Source organism: Miniopterus natalensis, chromosome 19 (assembly GCF_054644295.1).
Source record: "Miniopterus natalensis isolate mMinNat1 chromosome 19, mMinNat1.hap1, whole genome shotgun sequence".
NCBI classification, from domain to species: domain Eukaryota; kingdom Metazoa; phylum Chordata; class Mammalia; order Chiroptera; family Miniopteridae; genus Miniopterus; species Miniopterus natalensis.
The window spans coordinates 31422593-31439675 of record NC_142099.1 but is presented as its reverse complement, the minus strand read 5'-3'; the positions used below and the strand labels follow the sequence as shown (position 1 = coordinate 31439675).

The following is a 17083-nucleotide window of genomic DNA, read 5'->3' as shown; positions in this document are numbered from 1 at the left end:
GGGGGGGGGGGGGGGGGGGGGCGGAGAGAGAGAGAGAGAGATTGAGAAAGAGAGGGGGGAGGAGAGAGATCTCTCTCCCATTCCCAGCAAAATACAAAGGTCTCACCTTCCCCAACAAAGCACTAGTAAGTTTTATTCTAAGGTAGGTTACAGAAGTGTCATTTGGCTGGCCACTTTGAACTCCCTAAAGCTAAAAGTGCTTTCAGCATCTCACCTTTTGTATTTGAGCAAACACTGCATAAATCCACCTCTTTCCCATCCAAGCCTAGGCCAAGGAGAAATCTGCTGATTCATCTGTGCCTCGAATTGCACGGAATGTTTTCTGATTGGAAGATTAGCCTGACACTCACCATACTGTTCAAAACAAACCCTCTTTCAGTACCCTGAGTCACATTGCGAGGGTATGAATCACTTCATGAGGCAGCTTCAAAAAGTGGATAAGAACCTCTAATGTTTAGAGCTGAACATATAACTACCTAAATGCCAACATTAAAATTTCATATAATAATTAGTAAAAGACTAGAAGAAAATCCCAAGAAATGAAAAGTTATAATATGGTAGAGAATTATAAATGAAAATGCTCTAAAAATATTTATATTAAAATGGCAAAGCTGTCTTAAATATGCACATGTTAAAAGATATAAATCAATCAAACTTATTATAGGGATATTATGGAATAAAGCCTAAATATTCAAAACTCAAGTAAGTGTTCTTCAGAAAATTTTCAGGAAGAATTTTTGTTTGCTTGTTTATTTGATGGATTTTCTTAAAATTCTAAAATAAATTTCCAGGTTTTCCTCAAAGGACCTTTTTGTGTGTACAACAGAACCACTGGCCAAAGCTGCCAAGTCAATTTGTAGAACCAATATCCTTTCTAAGACACAGCTGATTTTATTTGCTCAGAGGTACAATTTTTTTTTTTAATGGATTCAAGGTTTTCTAAGGGTAGGTACTGCCTGGTACAATGGCACCTAAAGAAACTGTCCACTCCTACATATTTCTTGTACTAAAGAAAAATGAATAGAAAGCAAGTACCATGCTCTCTTCCCCATTCCTCAGTTAACTTGTGCAGTTGGTCTCACTGTTCTATGATAACTTCTAAAAGTCAGGCAAAAAAAGCTGCTGGCGGAGCCCCTGGCAGCAGTACACATTAGACTGGAATGTGATGAGATTCTGCAATACATACTTACAGTGAAGGGATGACTCATGCCTGACGGTTACAAACAAAAAGGAAGCCAGCACTGTCTCCTGGAGACAGGGAGTAAAAAAATAATAATTGATAGAGGATGGGCCGGACCTGTTCTGGGCCCTATTATGACCACCTGTGAGGGAAGTCTGACCTCAGACCGCCTGTTCCATGGAAAGCGGTTTTCCTTCCCAGCTCCTAGAACAGTGCCTGGCACTTTGTAAGCATCCAACAAATAAATGTAAAATGAATGAATATATGATGCCTTTACTGCTTGCTCAAAATCACTTTCAATAACCATGAGTAAAGTTTTCTATCTTTCAATCCATATCCTACACATTTATCTGGAATTGCTGTTTGCCTCTACGCCAAGAATGAAGCACTAAGCATTTTGCTCCTAACTCAGTCAAGGAGTAAGAACCTCAGGGAAGCATGAGAGTATCCCACAATTCCATTTTAAGTCACAGTACATTCCTAAAGAGATTTCTTTTGTGGGATGGATTCTGCACAAATCTATGGAATCCACAGAAGCTGAGGTTACCATCAATTTTCTTGGCAAGATTAAGAGAATGTAATAGAAAAGAGACTGCTACCCTGCAGACACCAGAATTCACCTCTTTGGTTTTGATTTTGACATAAATGATACAATCTTAAATGCCAAGAAGAAATCACTCAATCACTGAAGAAGCCTGACCATTCCTAAGAATGCTGGCTCTCACTGCTGAGAACTCCTCACTCTATGACCATGGCACATTACCGGCATTCAGTTATAGCTGAGGATGATTATATTCACTGATGGTTCAGACACAACTCAGATGCCATAAACCACAATCCCAACCAAAGCCCTAAGCGAGCCACAGAAAGCATCATGCTAAGAGAGGAAATATATTTACAATCCCAAACACCCCAAAACAGGGGCTCTATATCTCAACTGATAAGCATGAAGCCCTTAAGGATCGGAACTATCTTCTCTGTATTTCATACTTCGACGAATCAGGCAGCAGACAAGCTGACAAGAATGTACCGAGTACACACTATGCGTTCTTCCGCGGACACAGGTAAAGCAGGGGTCCGACGCTTTACTCTCTCCCCACTCAGGACATCCCCCCAGAGAGGCAAAGCAGTGGGGTGGACAAGACAGGAGGAGGGAAGCTTTACCTTTTAACTTTATGGCTTTAACTTTTGTGTTATTTACCTTTTTATAACATTTCTCTTATTTTATTACAAAAGTCCTTCATAATGAGTTATGAAGAACTTTGTCTCTGATTAGAGCAGAATAATAACTATAAGTGAACGGGGACCAGAAGGACTTAGGTTTGACAAAGGAAGGGGTTCCAACAGGGAAGGGATGGGTGACAGAGAGAGTAGGAAGTCCTCGCCTCAAGGTCACTGATTAATTCATACAAAGGGAGGAGGGAACTGGCTCACTACATGCCAGACACTGTGCTGGGTGCTTTACATACACACCCTCATTTAGATTCGCACCAGTCCTAAAAGATATGGATAACTACCCCCATCTACAAATGGGGGGACCGAGCACCACAGTGACACAGTTAAGTAATGAAGCCAGGATGTAAATCCAGGTCCACTCGACTATAAAGACCACGTTTAAACAGTAACCGAAGGTCCACTGCATGTCAGGAACTATGTGTCAGGGACGGTTCTGAAAGGCGAATCGAGGTTGGACAAGGCGACCTCAGGGATCCTAACAATCCTTGGGTTCTATGTTAAGGAGTATATGCTGGCTGCAAAGTAAAGGCGAGCTATGAAACAATCCTGCAAGGACTGGTGAGAAATCACAAAAGAAGTCAGGAGGAAGTAAGTTTCCTAGTCCCAAAAGCAGTTTCCGCATGTTGACAGTACTTTCATCCTATGAGTCTCTGAACTGAGGAAGGTCCCGTATCCCCACCATCCTCTACTCAAAGGGGAACACCAGCAGATCTGAGAGGGAAAACAGAGAGGGAAGTCATTTGGCGCAGGAAAGAGGCAGGATCCAAAAAAGGGAGAACACAAAAGAGGAAGGTTCAGATTATGATCTCAGCCAGATTTTCTCCCCAAGAGCTAACCTTGGAAGGCCAAAAATTAATCACTGGTGGTGAACAGAGAAAATATAGCCTTAGCGTCAAGCTGTTCCTAAGAGATATCAAGGCTTCTCTAGTGAGCACAGGGATTTTTTTTTAAAATCTTGCCTCTAAACCGCACATATCCTTAATAGGTAAGTTAACCTATAATAAGCATTCCCAGGTTTCTTGGCAAAAAACAATGTATAAAGAATGGTTCCATTTCACTATGTATGTTAGTGTATGCTAGGGGAAAGGCAAGAGAGATGTTAAATTCAAAGAATACAGGATTACTGTCTAGAAGGAATTTATAATTTAGCATTTGCCTGAACCTCCCATATCCTTTATTAACATATCACTTTAGTTCCCCTTTCTTTTTGCCCCACAAAAATCATAGTTTCTTTATTTTCATATCTCTTGAATATCATTATTTCTCTCTTATATATGTTACCCCAACTTAATTTCTTTTGCAGAAGAATAGCTATTTTTGGCCTAATTTTGATACCGTTGTAATTAGCTTGTTATTAAGGACAGGAAAGGAGCAAAGGGAAGGCCAGACATTATAGACATGTTCCCTGCAAAACACTGGGGGAAAGGAACTGGACAAAGGGAAGACAGACAGATGCCCAGTAAAGTCGAGATGACATAGGGAAGATACTTGCCTGTCAATTACACCTGGGGACAGAGATGGCTGGCCAGAATGGATGTGGCCACTGCAAGCATGGAAATTTGGGATACCTAACCCCCTAAACAAAGGAGTTCCCTCGCTTGGCTCTCTTGGGACTCGGGCTTGTGGGGCTTTTGCTCCTGCTTTCCCTGCATTCACTTACATGACCCACAGTCGTGTGCACCCCACACACAATGGACCAGTGGACTGTAAGTAGCCTGATGCTGTACTGGACCGAGATCCAGCAAGGAAGGAAACTCTGGACACTGGCTTTGCTTCTAGCTTTACTGAAACCCAGCTACACTTCTTCTATGACAGCACTAAGGGAAATGGGACTTTGGAAACCCGGGGGTGTGATTACATGGAAAGAAAGCTTTCTACTGTACCTCATTGCCCTGGGGGGGCCTCCAGAAATGCTTATCCAGCTGCACCCCAAGAACCCGACTTCCACTGACATCAATTCCATATACTTTCTCCTCTCAAAACTACCTTCTTGCCCTCAGTACCCTCACCCAGCTTTCTTTCCTACTTTTTACCAATCAACCATTATCTTTCAATTTAGATACATTCAAGAGGAGATATGATATCTAACTAAAGATAAGTAACACACAAATTTAGTTGTATAAAGTGCCATATGAAATGGCAATGGCAATAACTAGACAAAAATTGAGAGAAGGTAACTTTCTAGCAACAAACAATGTTCAGTAAATTTTGGAGTTAAAGTTTTGTATAAACTTTTGTTATTTTAAGTAAGAGCCATTTAATGAATTTGGTTTGTGAAAGTGTTAACTGCTGAGAAATTAAAAATATCAATGTCTGTATAACATTTCAAAGAGATTATTTCCATTGAAATCTATTGATTGAGGGTTATAAAGAGAAAACTTTACTACTCCGGCTGGTTAGAGTTAAAAATCGTAAAAAAATAAGTTTATTTGCAAGTTATTTGACCTTTCCTGGAAACATCAATCTACTTCAGCTCCCTGAAATATATCCCACCAGGCATCACCATGAGCCAAAAACCATGTCAGCGTGTGGCAGTCTGGCTGCCAGGTGACGTGTACATTTGTCCAAAGGGCCAGAAAACACCTGGTGGGGACAAACAGGCTACTGATAAGAGCAGAACAACTGAGAGCTGTGGAACTGCCACAGTAAATAAAACACCGCTGCTGGAATACAGGAATCAGAGCTCCGGCCAGGAAATTTCATCATTTCTTTTTATTCTTTTTCTCACAGGTAGGTGTTCATAGGAAAAACACACACACAAGTCAGACTGATACAACTCTGAGGCAGACAAATGCGTTCCCCTGGACTTACGAGAGGGAAAAGAGAGAAAACAGGTGGGTAGATGGATGCACAGAAAGGGGTGCGGGTGCAGGCGCGGAAGGGGAAGTACATCTGTACACAGACAGAACTAGCGCATGTGGTGAACAGTGAGGTGTGTGGCCAATAGGAAATAACTATGTTTTAAGTTTAACACTAAACAAGGTCTTAGAAACTAACGGCTTGACAGTGTTCCTCAGCTATTGAATTATGAACCAAGAATCTCAGGGGACCCAGAACTAAAAAGCTGGGAACACCAAGCACTATGGGTTCATGTGAGTTGGCCTATTCTGGGAAAACTGAAAATGGCTAATTTATGAGGACTTTAACGTATTAGAAGAATGACCATTGTATAAGAGGGCAGGGGAAAATTCTGCTTTGGTAATTTGACAGTTGAAAATGAACATCCATTTCCCCTAATTCAATCTTGGTTTCCTTTAGCTAAATGTTTCCTTTCTTTACCACCCTTTTACACACCAAATGGAAGGGCTGTTTAGAGCTAACTCACTGGTCCTAAACATAAAGGGAGCTGAACAAAAAGATCTTTCTCACTGGCACGGAAAATCTTCAAGGTAGCCATGAAATGCTCCCAGCAGTGAGCTGAGCATGGCTGATGTATCTGATGGAGAGAGGAGCCTGACTGGAGAGACAGGGCAGGACCTGAGCTCCACAAAGGCTGTCCCCGCGAGGCTCGGCATCAAAAGGCTCTAAACTTTGAACCGTTGGGGTCCGTTGCTATTTCTACATCAAAACCATTAGAGAATAAAGCAGATCTGGAGAAACACTGGCTAAGAAAGCCTCAGAAACCACAGGAAACAGAAACAGAGGCTAGTGAATTCCTCAAGAAAAGAGAAGAATATTCCTCAAGAAAGAATATATATTTCAACTATGTGGAGAGAAAGCTGAGTTGGGATCTCAAGTCCCCAACCAGGTAGCCACCTCGGCTGTCACCTCAGTTTGAGTGCTTGGCAAGATCAGGGGCAGGTACCAGAACTCTCACCAGCAAGATATGTACTCAGATATGCACGTGGGGTAAGGGTCTCACTTTCCTCCTTGTATCATCTCGATTCATGGGACAAAAGTAAATGAGTATTAAAAATGGAAACCAATAAAATGAAGGGGCACAAAGAAATCAATAATTTGCCTCTCCTACAATGGCTTTTCTCATATTCCAAGATTGTTTTCAAAAGGCAATAACGGGAAAAATCACTCCCCAACCTGTAGCAGTCATTTCACCTACTTAACAGTGTTTTTTAAGCTGCAGGTCACAAGGTATTAGGTCATAGCACCAATTTAGTGGTTGCTACCATCATTTTTCAAAATGAAGTCAAACAGACTAGAAAGGAAAATATCAGTGTGTTTTGCAAGAAGTATTATTCCATGAAACTTTATTTCAAATGTATGTGTATATATGTACTGGGTCCTGTTATAAAATGTTATTTCTTACAGTGATTTTTTAAATATAAAAAAGTATGAATACCACTGAGCTGCCGAAAAGTGGAAGGACCCGGACCAGGGCAGTATGCTACAGTCAGATTGTGTATGAATTAAATACTGTGGCTGTGAAGAAGCCCATGGGTCACTGAGGAGCCTCAGTCAATACAGAACAATTACTCTCAGAGTCATCCAAGAACTCTTACAGTGTCCCTGAGCTAAAGTGCAAGCTCTAGGTGTGAAAACAGGAAAGTCACCACGGAAACTGACCTGAGAGAAAATGCTTTTATCAAGATAAAATAAATCTGGACTCCAGAAAGAAATGATAATTTCTACTTCTAGAATGTCATAGACCATGGCCACAACCAAAGGACTCATTCATTGACTGGGAGATCAAGCCTTTTAGAACAAGGGTAGGTGAAGAGGTTATGAGAAAAAAGAAACCACTCTCCTAGTCCTGGCAAGCTAGCCCTTCCTTCCTGGCACATCTAACCAGGTGATGGACTCTCTACGCTGAGAGTGCTGCATTCTTTAATTCCTACCCACTCCTGACCCCTGGCATAGTCACATCCTTTCCTGAGCCCCATTCAGTCTAGTCAAATAGCGCAGTCCCAGCTACACAGCAGGAAAGGAAGCCTAGCACAGAGACGAGTCCTCCCTAAGTGGAGACAGGAATGCCAGACAGGCCATGTGATCTCTTAGGATATGACACAAGACCTGTGCTCTCTTTGGGAGTTTACTTCAAAAGAGAAAGAAAATGATATTCTTCAGGTGCCAGGATCTCCAGATCTCATAACATTCAGCCAGATCTGTCCTCACATTCCCAAATTCCTTAGAAAGCAGGAAACACAATCTGTCCCACTTAGCAAGTAACGGCTAAGCCTAAGGAAATACAAAATTCTTCACTTGTCTCAGCTCTAATAAGAACATGCCCTGGCCAGTGTGGTTCGATTGGCTCAACGTCACCCCGGGCACCAAAAGGCTGCCAGTTCAATTCCAGGTCAGGGCACATGCCTGGGTTTTGGGCTCAATCCCCGGTGGGGGGCATGCAGGAGGCAGACAATCAATGGTTCGCTCTCACATCAATGTTTCTCTCTCTCTCTCTCTCTCTCCCTCTCCCTTCCTTTCTCTCTCTCAAAAACAAAAATCAATTAAAAAATATATATATATTTCAAAAAAAAGAAAAGAACATTAATTATCCATCATCTTATTGTTTCTTTTAGAAAAAGGGATGGCTAGAAACAATCCTAGCAATTCCTTCCTGCTAAGAAAGAAAAAAGGATTTCTAACCCTGATCATACTTATTCTGAAAAGCATATTGAGATGCAAATATCACATTCCTTCTATTTTAGGAAGGGAGACAGGAGGCAGGGAGACGAGCCAATTGCTCAGGACCTTGTAGCACTGGTAGCAGAGGCAGGGATGGGCACTGCTATTCCCTTGTCTGTTTTCAACTTCCCAGACTATGTTCCTTTAACTCCACCAGCTGATGCCCAGAACTGAGGGTATATATTGCCAAATTACTTTCTGAGAAAGTTCAAATACAAGAAAAACTGGCATATGTGTGTACAATTGTATAAGTATGAGATCGGTACCTGTAAGAGAGCATGGTGCATCGTCACCTCCAGTTCGGCTAACACATGGGCAGCATCCTCACTGTCCTCTTGGACCTCCAGGTCCTCCTCAGGTATGGTCTCCCAGGTGCCCTGGTGAGCGACCAGAGTGTGGACTAGTTCATACTGGCCGGGGAGCGCCAGGCTGACCCGAGTCTGAGTCCCATAGGTGAAGCGGAGGCGCCGAAGCTTACAGCTCTCCTCACTGCCCAGCTTGGTGGCGGGAAGCACCTGCGCCCCCAAGAGCAGGTTCAATAGCTGGCACTTGGCATTACAATCCTGGCCGAGGATCAAGATGCAGGGGAGGCAGTCCACCATCTGCTGCAGGGACTTCTCTTCCTTGGGTGGGAAGGAAATGCAGCTCAGCTGGCCTGGTTGGGGAAGGGGAGGAGGGAGAGGAGTGAGGGGGTGGAAGAGACTCGCCCAGAGACCCCATCAGGGGGCCAGGGCCCCAGAGAAGAAATTTCTAGGAAGCTCTTGGTGGAAGGAGATATCAGGAGAACATCCCAGTCAGAAAAGGCTCCTCAAACATCAGACAGAACTCCCCTCCCTGGCTCATCCCCAAAGCAGTAGTTTCTATCTGGAAAGTTGGCCCGACCTGATCTACCCTCCACCCTCCTTTATCATCCAGTCGAAGGACAGTTGGAGTTTACAAGGACTTTATCACAATTACAAGGTCAATAAATTGACAAAGCCACCAACTGAGATGTGAGTCCAAGGAGAAACCATACCTGAAAATGTCAAAATGAAAGCCTTCCATGTGACAGGAGATCTAATACTTGAACATACTCTGCCTTTTTAAATGTCGCTACCACATGAAGTTTTAGCTTGTTATTTTCCTTGTATGACATATTTTATAACTAAACGTATGAGCTAATCCCTAAATGCACATATATTGAAATAAAAAGTTATTCAAGTTTACAGAAGCTCTAGAATCTTTTCTGGCTCATCTCTCTCAGGGCTGGAGACAGCACCCCCACTGCAAAGTCCTCTGTTTTCTTAAAGCACCAGGCATTCAATTACGATCAATTATCTCCTAATCAAATCACATTCCTTCAGTTTAGGGAGAGGGGAAGAACTGCCTGTTAGGATAAAATCCAGGCAAATCTGAGATGTGATCTATCTCAAAAGCATTCTTTCAGGAAAACCACGCTTCCACAAACAAGTCCAATTGTATCCAAGAGAGAGCAAAAAGCTTCCTAAAGCATGAAAACCTCTGAGAAAAGGAACCAGAAATAGTTGACTGAAACTCAGATTCTGAACTCAATCGTCCCCCCACTTGTTCAGCGCCTGTGCCTGCCTGTGTCTATAATTCAGGCAACCCTTGCGTCTGTTCAGAAAGGCAGGCTCATGGTTCTTAGGCTGTAACAAGGCTGATCTTACACACGTCTTAACTGAAATTTGGGGTGGCACCAACTGAAACAGTATTCGCTTTAGTCACTTAACCATGAGCTGCATCAAACCATCCGTACCATGTTTATTTTGTTCCTATAAATGAAGCCAGAGCCCAGACTCATTTAAGAGGTTGCTCAACTTTAAACTGTACCTATTCTGCCATAAACTTACTATTTCGAATCCTCAAACCTCAATCTCTTCCACAAACGGCGCCACCAAAAGGTTTACAGTAGTCTTTCACCCAGACCCCTCTATGCATTTCGTGGAGCCCTTCCTTTCAGGCCTGTCTACAAGCGCATCACCCAGCCTGCACATGCACATCGGCAACACCAGACACTGAAACAAGAAAAGCGATGCTCCTGGGGAAGAGATGGGTTCCCTTGAAAAAGCAAAGAACGTTAACTGAGTGCCTAATTCTGTGTAAGGTATTTACTAAGCACAAGAGTAAAACACCAGACCACTAGTCTAACTTTGACCTACAATCAAAAGCAATGGGACACAGCCGATTTCTTGTATCACCGCTTAGCAAGCAGCAATAGGCTTGTCCTAAGTCCCTGCATATCTCGTTCACAACTAAACACTTGTCACAGTCTGTTCTAGTTACCTGTTTATAATGATCGAAACACCCAACACGACGACTAAAACAGTAAGGACTTTATGTTACACACTTGTTTGCCCTGTGCAAGAATACATTTACTGCCCAGCCGGGTGTGGCTCAGCGGTTGAGCGTCGACCTAGGATCCAGGCGATCCGGGTTTGATTCCCGGTCAGGGCACATGCCCGGGTTGCGGGCTCAATCAATGACTCTCTCATCATTGATGTTTCTATCTCTCTCTCTCCCTCTCCTTTCCTCTCTCTGAAATCAATAAAGATATCTTAAAAAAAAAAAAGAATACATTTATTGTGGAGAATTGTCTATGGAAAGTTATAAGTGGTTCCACTAAGGACTGAGAAAAGTCCAGAACCATGATGAATCACTTAGGAGCAATGATCATTCCTAAAAGTGCCCTTCATCTCAACATGGAGAGTAGAGGTGGACAGCGTAACAGGAGGTGTACAACGCCCCAATCACCTTGCAGAATTTACCTTACTCTCAGCCTGAGCAGTGAGAAGTCCACCTCGATTCAGTCTCTCTCTTTTTTTTTTTTTGTTTATCTTTATTGGTTTCAGAGAAAGGAAGGGTGAGGGAGAGAGAAAGACAGAAGCATCAATGATGAGAGAGTCATTGATTGGCTGCCTCCTGCACGCCCCCTGCTGGGGATCAAGCCCACAACCCAGGCATGTGGCCTGACGGGGAATCGAACCCCGATCTCCTGGATCCTAGGTCAATGCTCAACTGCTGAGCCATGCCCGGCCAGCAACTCTTTTTTTTTTAATCCTCACCCAAGGATATTTTTTCCATTGCTTTTCAGAGAGAGTAGAAAGGGGAGAGAGAGAGAGAGAGAGACATCAAACAGGGACCGGGGATCAAGCCTGCAACCGAGGTAGGTGCCCTTGGCTGGAACTGAACCTGGGAACCTTCAGTCCGAAGTCTGATGCTCTAACCACTGAGCAACTGGCTAAGGCTAGATTCATTCTCGTCTACACTTCCTATCTTTCCTCTTTTCCCAGGCCCCCTCAAATCCTCAGATAGGTGTAACTTCATTCTGACAAACTTCATCACTCCTGAAACAAAAGTTGGGACATAATAAAAACAACCTGAACGAGCTCTGTTACTGCGGCGGCCAGGAGAGTGGGTAATAGATAATGAAAGCCAACCAACCACTTTCGGCACCAGAGGGAGAGATCGCAACATCTCTGAGGCAATGTCAACATGCTCTGCATGAGCCAGAATCCATAGCAGACACACCCCATTTTTCATCTGACCCAAATTATCACACACACCCCCATCTCTGTAGTGACAAGAAGTCACTACAAATAAGCCTGCTAGTGTCAAACAACACAGAGCAGGGCAATGGGAGGGGCTGACACTGAGCCCAGTTTTGCGTTTTGTTTCCATGCACCGCTCGGGTTCCATGTGCAACCAGTCGCACTGAAGAAAGCTCTTACATGGACATCGCCGTCAGTTCTTCAACACCTCATTTCCCAAGCCCTTTGCTTCTTCCACAAATCTTTAGCTTTATTGATCTGCAACATGTCTACAAGATTTGAGCAAGGGCATGGAGAGAAATGAGGGTGAAAGTAGACAGTTCCACTCCTTGCTCCTCTCAGCAAACTGTTCATGCTTCAGTGAGGGGAGCAGCATCGACGCGGAAACGACACTAGAGGGGGGGAGATATCCTGATCCCCGGCCTCGCTGCTGATTAGCTCTGTGACTTTGGCAACTCGCTTGACTTTTCTCAGCCCTGGATTTCTCATCTCTCAACGAAGGGAGTTGGATTAGATCATCTTTAACATCCTTTCCAGTTCTAAAATTCCAGGATTCCATCAGGTTTTAACTGTTGAAGGAAAAATAATTGAGGGGATGGGTGGCTGGCCTGGTTGTTTTCATCTTAAGTTATGTGTGAGTTTAATTATGCAAGCTCTCCCTGGGCTACTACTGTAACTGCAGATCAAAAAAGTGAGTGAACTAGCCAGGGGCTCTGAGGACCACAGTGCAGTGTTAGCAGTTCTCAAAAGAAGAGATGAAAAACTGTAGACTGACAGGGGAAGGAAGGAAGAAAACCTGCTTCAGAGCTGGAGCAGCTGCCCCACTGACAGTTAAAGGACTTCTGAGTTAATCGGGTTTTCTTAGTAATTAATATAACAGCATCTGCATATGGGCTGCCAGAAGGTAACAGTAGGGCTTCTCAGCTGCAGCACATTAACCCTGCCAACTCTGGCTGCAGGAAAAGTCAACTCCAATTGAAGTGCAAGCTACTAAGGTTTTTTCTTCTCTCAATGGTTCCTAAATATAGATTATCTTGATTGCGATTAGAGCTGGCCCTTGAACAGTGTGTGTGTGGGGGGGGAGGATAGGGGCTCCAACAACCTGCACAGTAGAAAATCCCTCTGTAATTTAAGTCAGCCCTCTGCATGTGCGGATTCCCACCTGCCAGCTGACCCTTGGACAACATGGGTTTGAACTGTGCAGGTCAACTGACCCACTCAGTTCGATTGGAAAAAAAACCCCGTAAAAGTGGACCCAAGCAGTGCAAACCCACGTTGTTCAAGGGTCAACTGTGCTTCTGAACAAAGGTTTCAAACTACAAGGGTAAGAGCAACTAAAGTAGCAACCTATTTTGTTTTAGATAATGAAGGGGAGCAAAATATACCACCCCAAAATATGCCTCTGGCATATCATTTTAAGCTGGTTACTTTTAAGAAACGACACAGGTGAAGCTCTGAAAACTGAGCAGAATTATGCTTTTGTAAGAAACATTTATAAGGGAGACCTCTATTTGTAAGGGTGTCTTCCTCCCAGTACCAGGAAAAGGGTGACTAACTCTCTCGAAACGCTTATCAATGAGGAAGGGAAAGTCTGAAATCTGCATTAACAACCTTACCCTGTTTACTGTGCGTTTCCTGGTAACCTCACATAGTCATGCCCCCAACATCTGTCTTTAGCTGGAGATGATATTTAAAGTGGTAACTTGGGCCATTTCAGAGTTACTCAGTTTTCCATGCAGAAACAAGGAAACTCAGAACTGCAATCTCCAGGCCCTGCCAAGCTTCCCCCAGACCACTACACCTACCCATGCTCTTTGTAGTTAACAGTAGTGATAGTTCTCCTCCTGGACCAGGCCCTCTGTTTAAATTCTTTTAGGCAGTTCAGGGGTAGGTTAAAAAAAAAAAAAAAAAAGCTCTAAGTCGTTAGACCTTCATTGTCTTAAGCTCAAAATAGCCCACATGCCAAAGTTCCACATTCTGGGGACACTTGTTCTGAACCACTTCACCAGGTTATTACTTAGCATAAGCAAATGCCCCTGAAAGGGTGGCAGAACATGCCATCCCAAAATATGCCACTTTAGCATAAGGATTATTTTGAGCTAAAGGAACTTGATACACAGCAGGTATAAGAAGGGCACTCTGACCTCCCCTTTTTCTTCCTGAGAGCAGGAGATAAAAACCCCATCTGGAAGGTGTCCTCCCTGTACCAGAAGGAAAGCAACATCCTATCACCAGAGACCAGGAGTCGAGGCCAAGAAAAATCTGTACAAATAAGCCTTGTTAAAATAAACTACCCTTTATCCTCCCAGTTACATTTCCACCATTAACTGCCCCAATTCAGTATATAAATGTTCATTTCTGTTTCTTTGGGTCTTCATTGTCTTGTGGGGACTCCCATATACAAGGAAAATTTAATAAAATACATATGCTTTCCTCCTGTTAATCTGTCTTATGTCAGTTTAGGTCTTAGGCCCAGCTTCCAGACCCTAACAGAAAAGACAAATTTTTCATCCCCTACACCCCCTACCACATTTTCCCCCAATCTGGGTGAAACACAGCTTAATAACTGTAGGACCCCAACTTAAAGCAGACTAACAGAGCCACTATGAAAATCACCCCAAACCCAATTTAAAGCAAACACAGTCACTACAAAAATTGCCCCAAAACAGAAATAAAGCTTGGGGGGGGGAAACAGTATTAATATTAGCTGGTGTACTTTTTTTTTTTTAATGTTATTGTTATTCTAAGATCTCTAGAGTCTTTTTCCTATAAGAGCCTGTAGGTGCTCTTCAGAAAAAGTTTTAAAGCTCCTCTTATCAGTCAGTGTGAATTATCCTTAAGGTTTGAGGTTAAGACTATTCTAAAAAGGAAGGACTGGAAAGAAGGAATGCTAATGACCTTTTTATGTCTCTACTACCCATTAGGATAGATCCTTTATTTAAATTGTTTGGAGTAATGGCAATGGAGTGTATTACACTCTCCTTCTTGCCAGTTTTCCATCTTAATCAGTAATAAATTCGAGAGGTGAGTGAAGGCCGGGGTAAGTGCAGTCCATGGCCAAGGTAGGAAGGCACTAAACAGAATAAATGAAATGGGACTCTATCTTTGCCTTGTCATACAACTGAACTCATGGGGCTTCAGAGTTCATTCAGATCTCAACAGTTACCACTGCAATCTTTGTTCCTGGCACACAAGGAATTCCTCCTTCAGTCAAGTTTTTTACCTCACTTTGAACATTAAACTTACAGTCATCTCTGAAAGTGAATGAAAATACAAAGGACTTTATAATTCACCGAAGTAATCAGTGACACAAATATGTATTTCCATAAATAGTGATGTTTTCTTTCTTATTAACTAACTACATGTACAAAGGATAAATCCTAAATTGAGAAATAAATGTTATGGTCTTCCTACCACAATCAATTATCCTACAAGCTTCAAAGTACTGAGCCATGAAAATCCCAGGAGCTGAGAGAGAAATAATTTTGCTAAGAAACATTTATCATTCCCAAACAAGCTCTCTGACCTTCAGGTAAATTTAAAGGATTCTGAATTAGAGGCGGCATCCCGGACACTTAAGGAAAACATCTGCTGAGGTAGTCTGGGTTTCAGAAACTTCAGAACCAACCAGCACAAGGTATTTTGGTTGAAAGGGATGGTGTTTGGAGATTAGAGACTGAAATGTACTCAAGCAGCCAAAGCTCTTATTGAAAGCTGAAAAGTCAAGATGGCAGAAATGTCACTAAAGTTATCCTACCTGATGGGCATGCTAAGGTCTCTAACAGTTTTAAAGAAATAGATTGTCCTGGCACCTGGGAAGAGAGAGAACCTCTGCCCCCAGGTTTGTACCCCCTGGAAGCCAGGTGAAATGAAGAGACTGCACTCAGCTGCCTGCTGACAAGTTCCTTTCTGGGTGGAACGGCTCCTGGGGCTGGTCATGCTGCAGAGGGAGCAGAAGGGCAGCTGGCAGCTGAGGCTGTGATTTACGGGATGCAGAGATGGAAACAGTTTCTGTTCTTTGGAAGGCAGCATCTGGCAACTAGTAAGAACGATCACAGGAGCCAGCTCAAATGGGGGCTCACTGACCAAATCAGGAACAATGCAAGCTTGAGAAAAAAATTTAGTAACAGATTAAAATCCATTGAAAAAATTCTCAAGTGCAGACTGATATAAACAGAAGGAGAGTTTGTCCTCAACACAGAATTCCAACTAAGAAATACAGAATTATGATAACTACAAAAGCCACCACTGAGGGAGGTGGGAGTTGGCAAGAAGACCAAGTGATGCTACATCTGGTGGTGAGGAACAGAATTATCAGTGAAATCTTAGAACACCTCCTCACAAGAGACTAATTAATTGCAAAGGGGAAAATGGTGACTTTAAGGTGAAGAACCTAGAGGACAGTAACATGACCAATGACCAAGCTTAACATCTCCAGGGGTGGGATGGGTTCGCATCACGGAACCCTGATGTGATGCGCACCACCTCATTTCTGTGCCTAATCCTGCTAAGAGCTCATCACCTCAGTCTGGTCCCGAGGAAACAGCAGATAGATCCAGGCTGAGGGTCATCCCACAGAATGTAAAGCCTACTCTTTAAACCTGTCAAAGATATAGTAAATGCCAGGGGAAGGAGGAGGAGAGACATGACAGCTAAATGCAACATGTATTCCTGGGTGGGACGGTGCATCAAAAAGAGACATTATTGGGACAATTGGAAAATCTGAATGGGATCTGTGGACTGGATGGTAGCAGTGAATCAATGTTAGTATCCTGACTTGGGGAGTTGTATGCTGGTATGTGGAAGCACGTATTTGTTTGGGAGAAATGTACACTCGAGTGTTTACAGGAGATAAGACAACCTATCTAGAGCTTGCTTTCAAACTGTGCAGAAAACGAGTGGACGTCATAGATAGATCTTGGGTAATGGAGCAAATGCAATAAAATGTTAACAACTGGGGAATCTGCAGGAGTAGGTGTGAGAGCTCTTTGTACGGGTCTGGCAACATTTATGTAAGTTTGAAATTATTTCAAAGTAATTTTTTAAAAAATGAGCCAAAAGTATGCCTCACAAAGTGACCCAGTTCTGGATTTCAGAGGAGAAAGACATCAAGACATAGAATTTTACTTGACAAAACAAACCTGCAGTAAAACATGCATTAAATACACTAATAATAGAATTAAAATAACAGGTTCCTCACTGTGTGCACCTTTGCCTGCAGCTTACTTTCTGCCTCCTCAGTCTTCCTGCGGCGGTTTACTCTGCCAGGTCAGAGTCTGGGGGTTCAAGGCACTAATCTAAGTGAGTAGCTCAGCGTCAGATTTAGAACCCAAATCCTCAAGGCTAAGCAATGCAGGCAAACATCATGCTCCAGGTAAGGACACTTGGACAGTTCTCAGAACAAGAAACCACAGGAAGGATGGGGGGGGGGGGAGGGAGGGGGGGGAGGGAGGGGGAATCACCAGAAGACCTTGTACTGCCATCTGATTACTCAGAGGTAGGGGACACACCTCCACCTCTGCCGGGGTTCAGACCTCTT

The 17083-nt window shown here is 43.2% G+C and overlaps 1 protein-coding gene across 1 annotated transcript in view; it reads right to left on the bottom strand.

Annotated features, from left to right (window-relative positions):
- The window catches only part of DSTYK (dual serine/threonine and tyrosine protein kinase), a 48337-nt gene that overhangs the window by 19519 nt on the left and 11735 nt on the right, over nt 1-17083 (bottom strand). The window contains exon 2 of the mRNA XM_087827984.1: nt 8263-8651. Within this exon, the coding sequence (XP_087684110.1) occupies nt 8263-8651 (389 nt within the window). The remainder of the gene's footprint in view (nt 1-8262; nt 8652-17083) is intronic.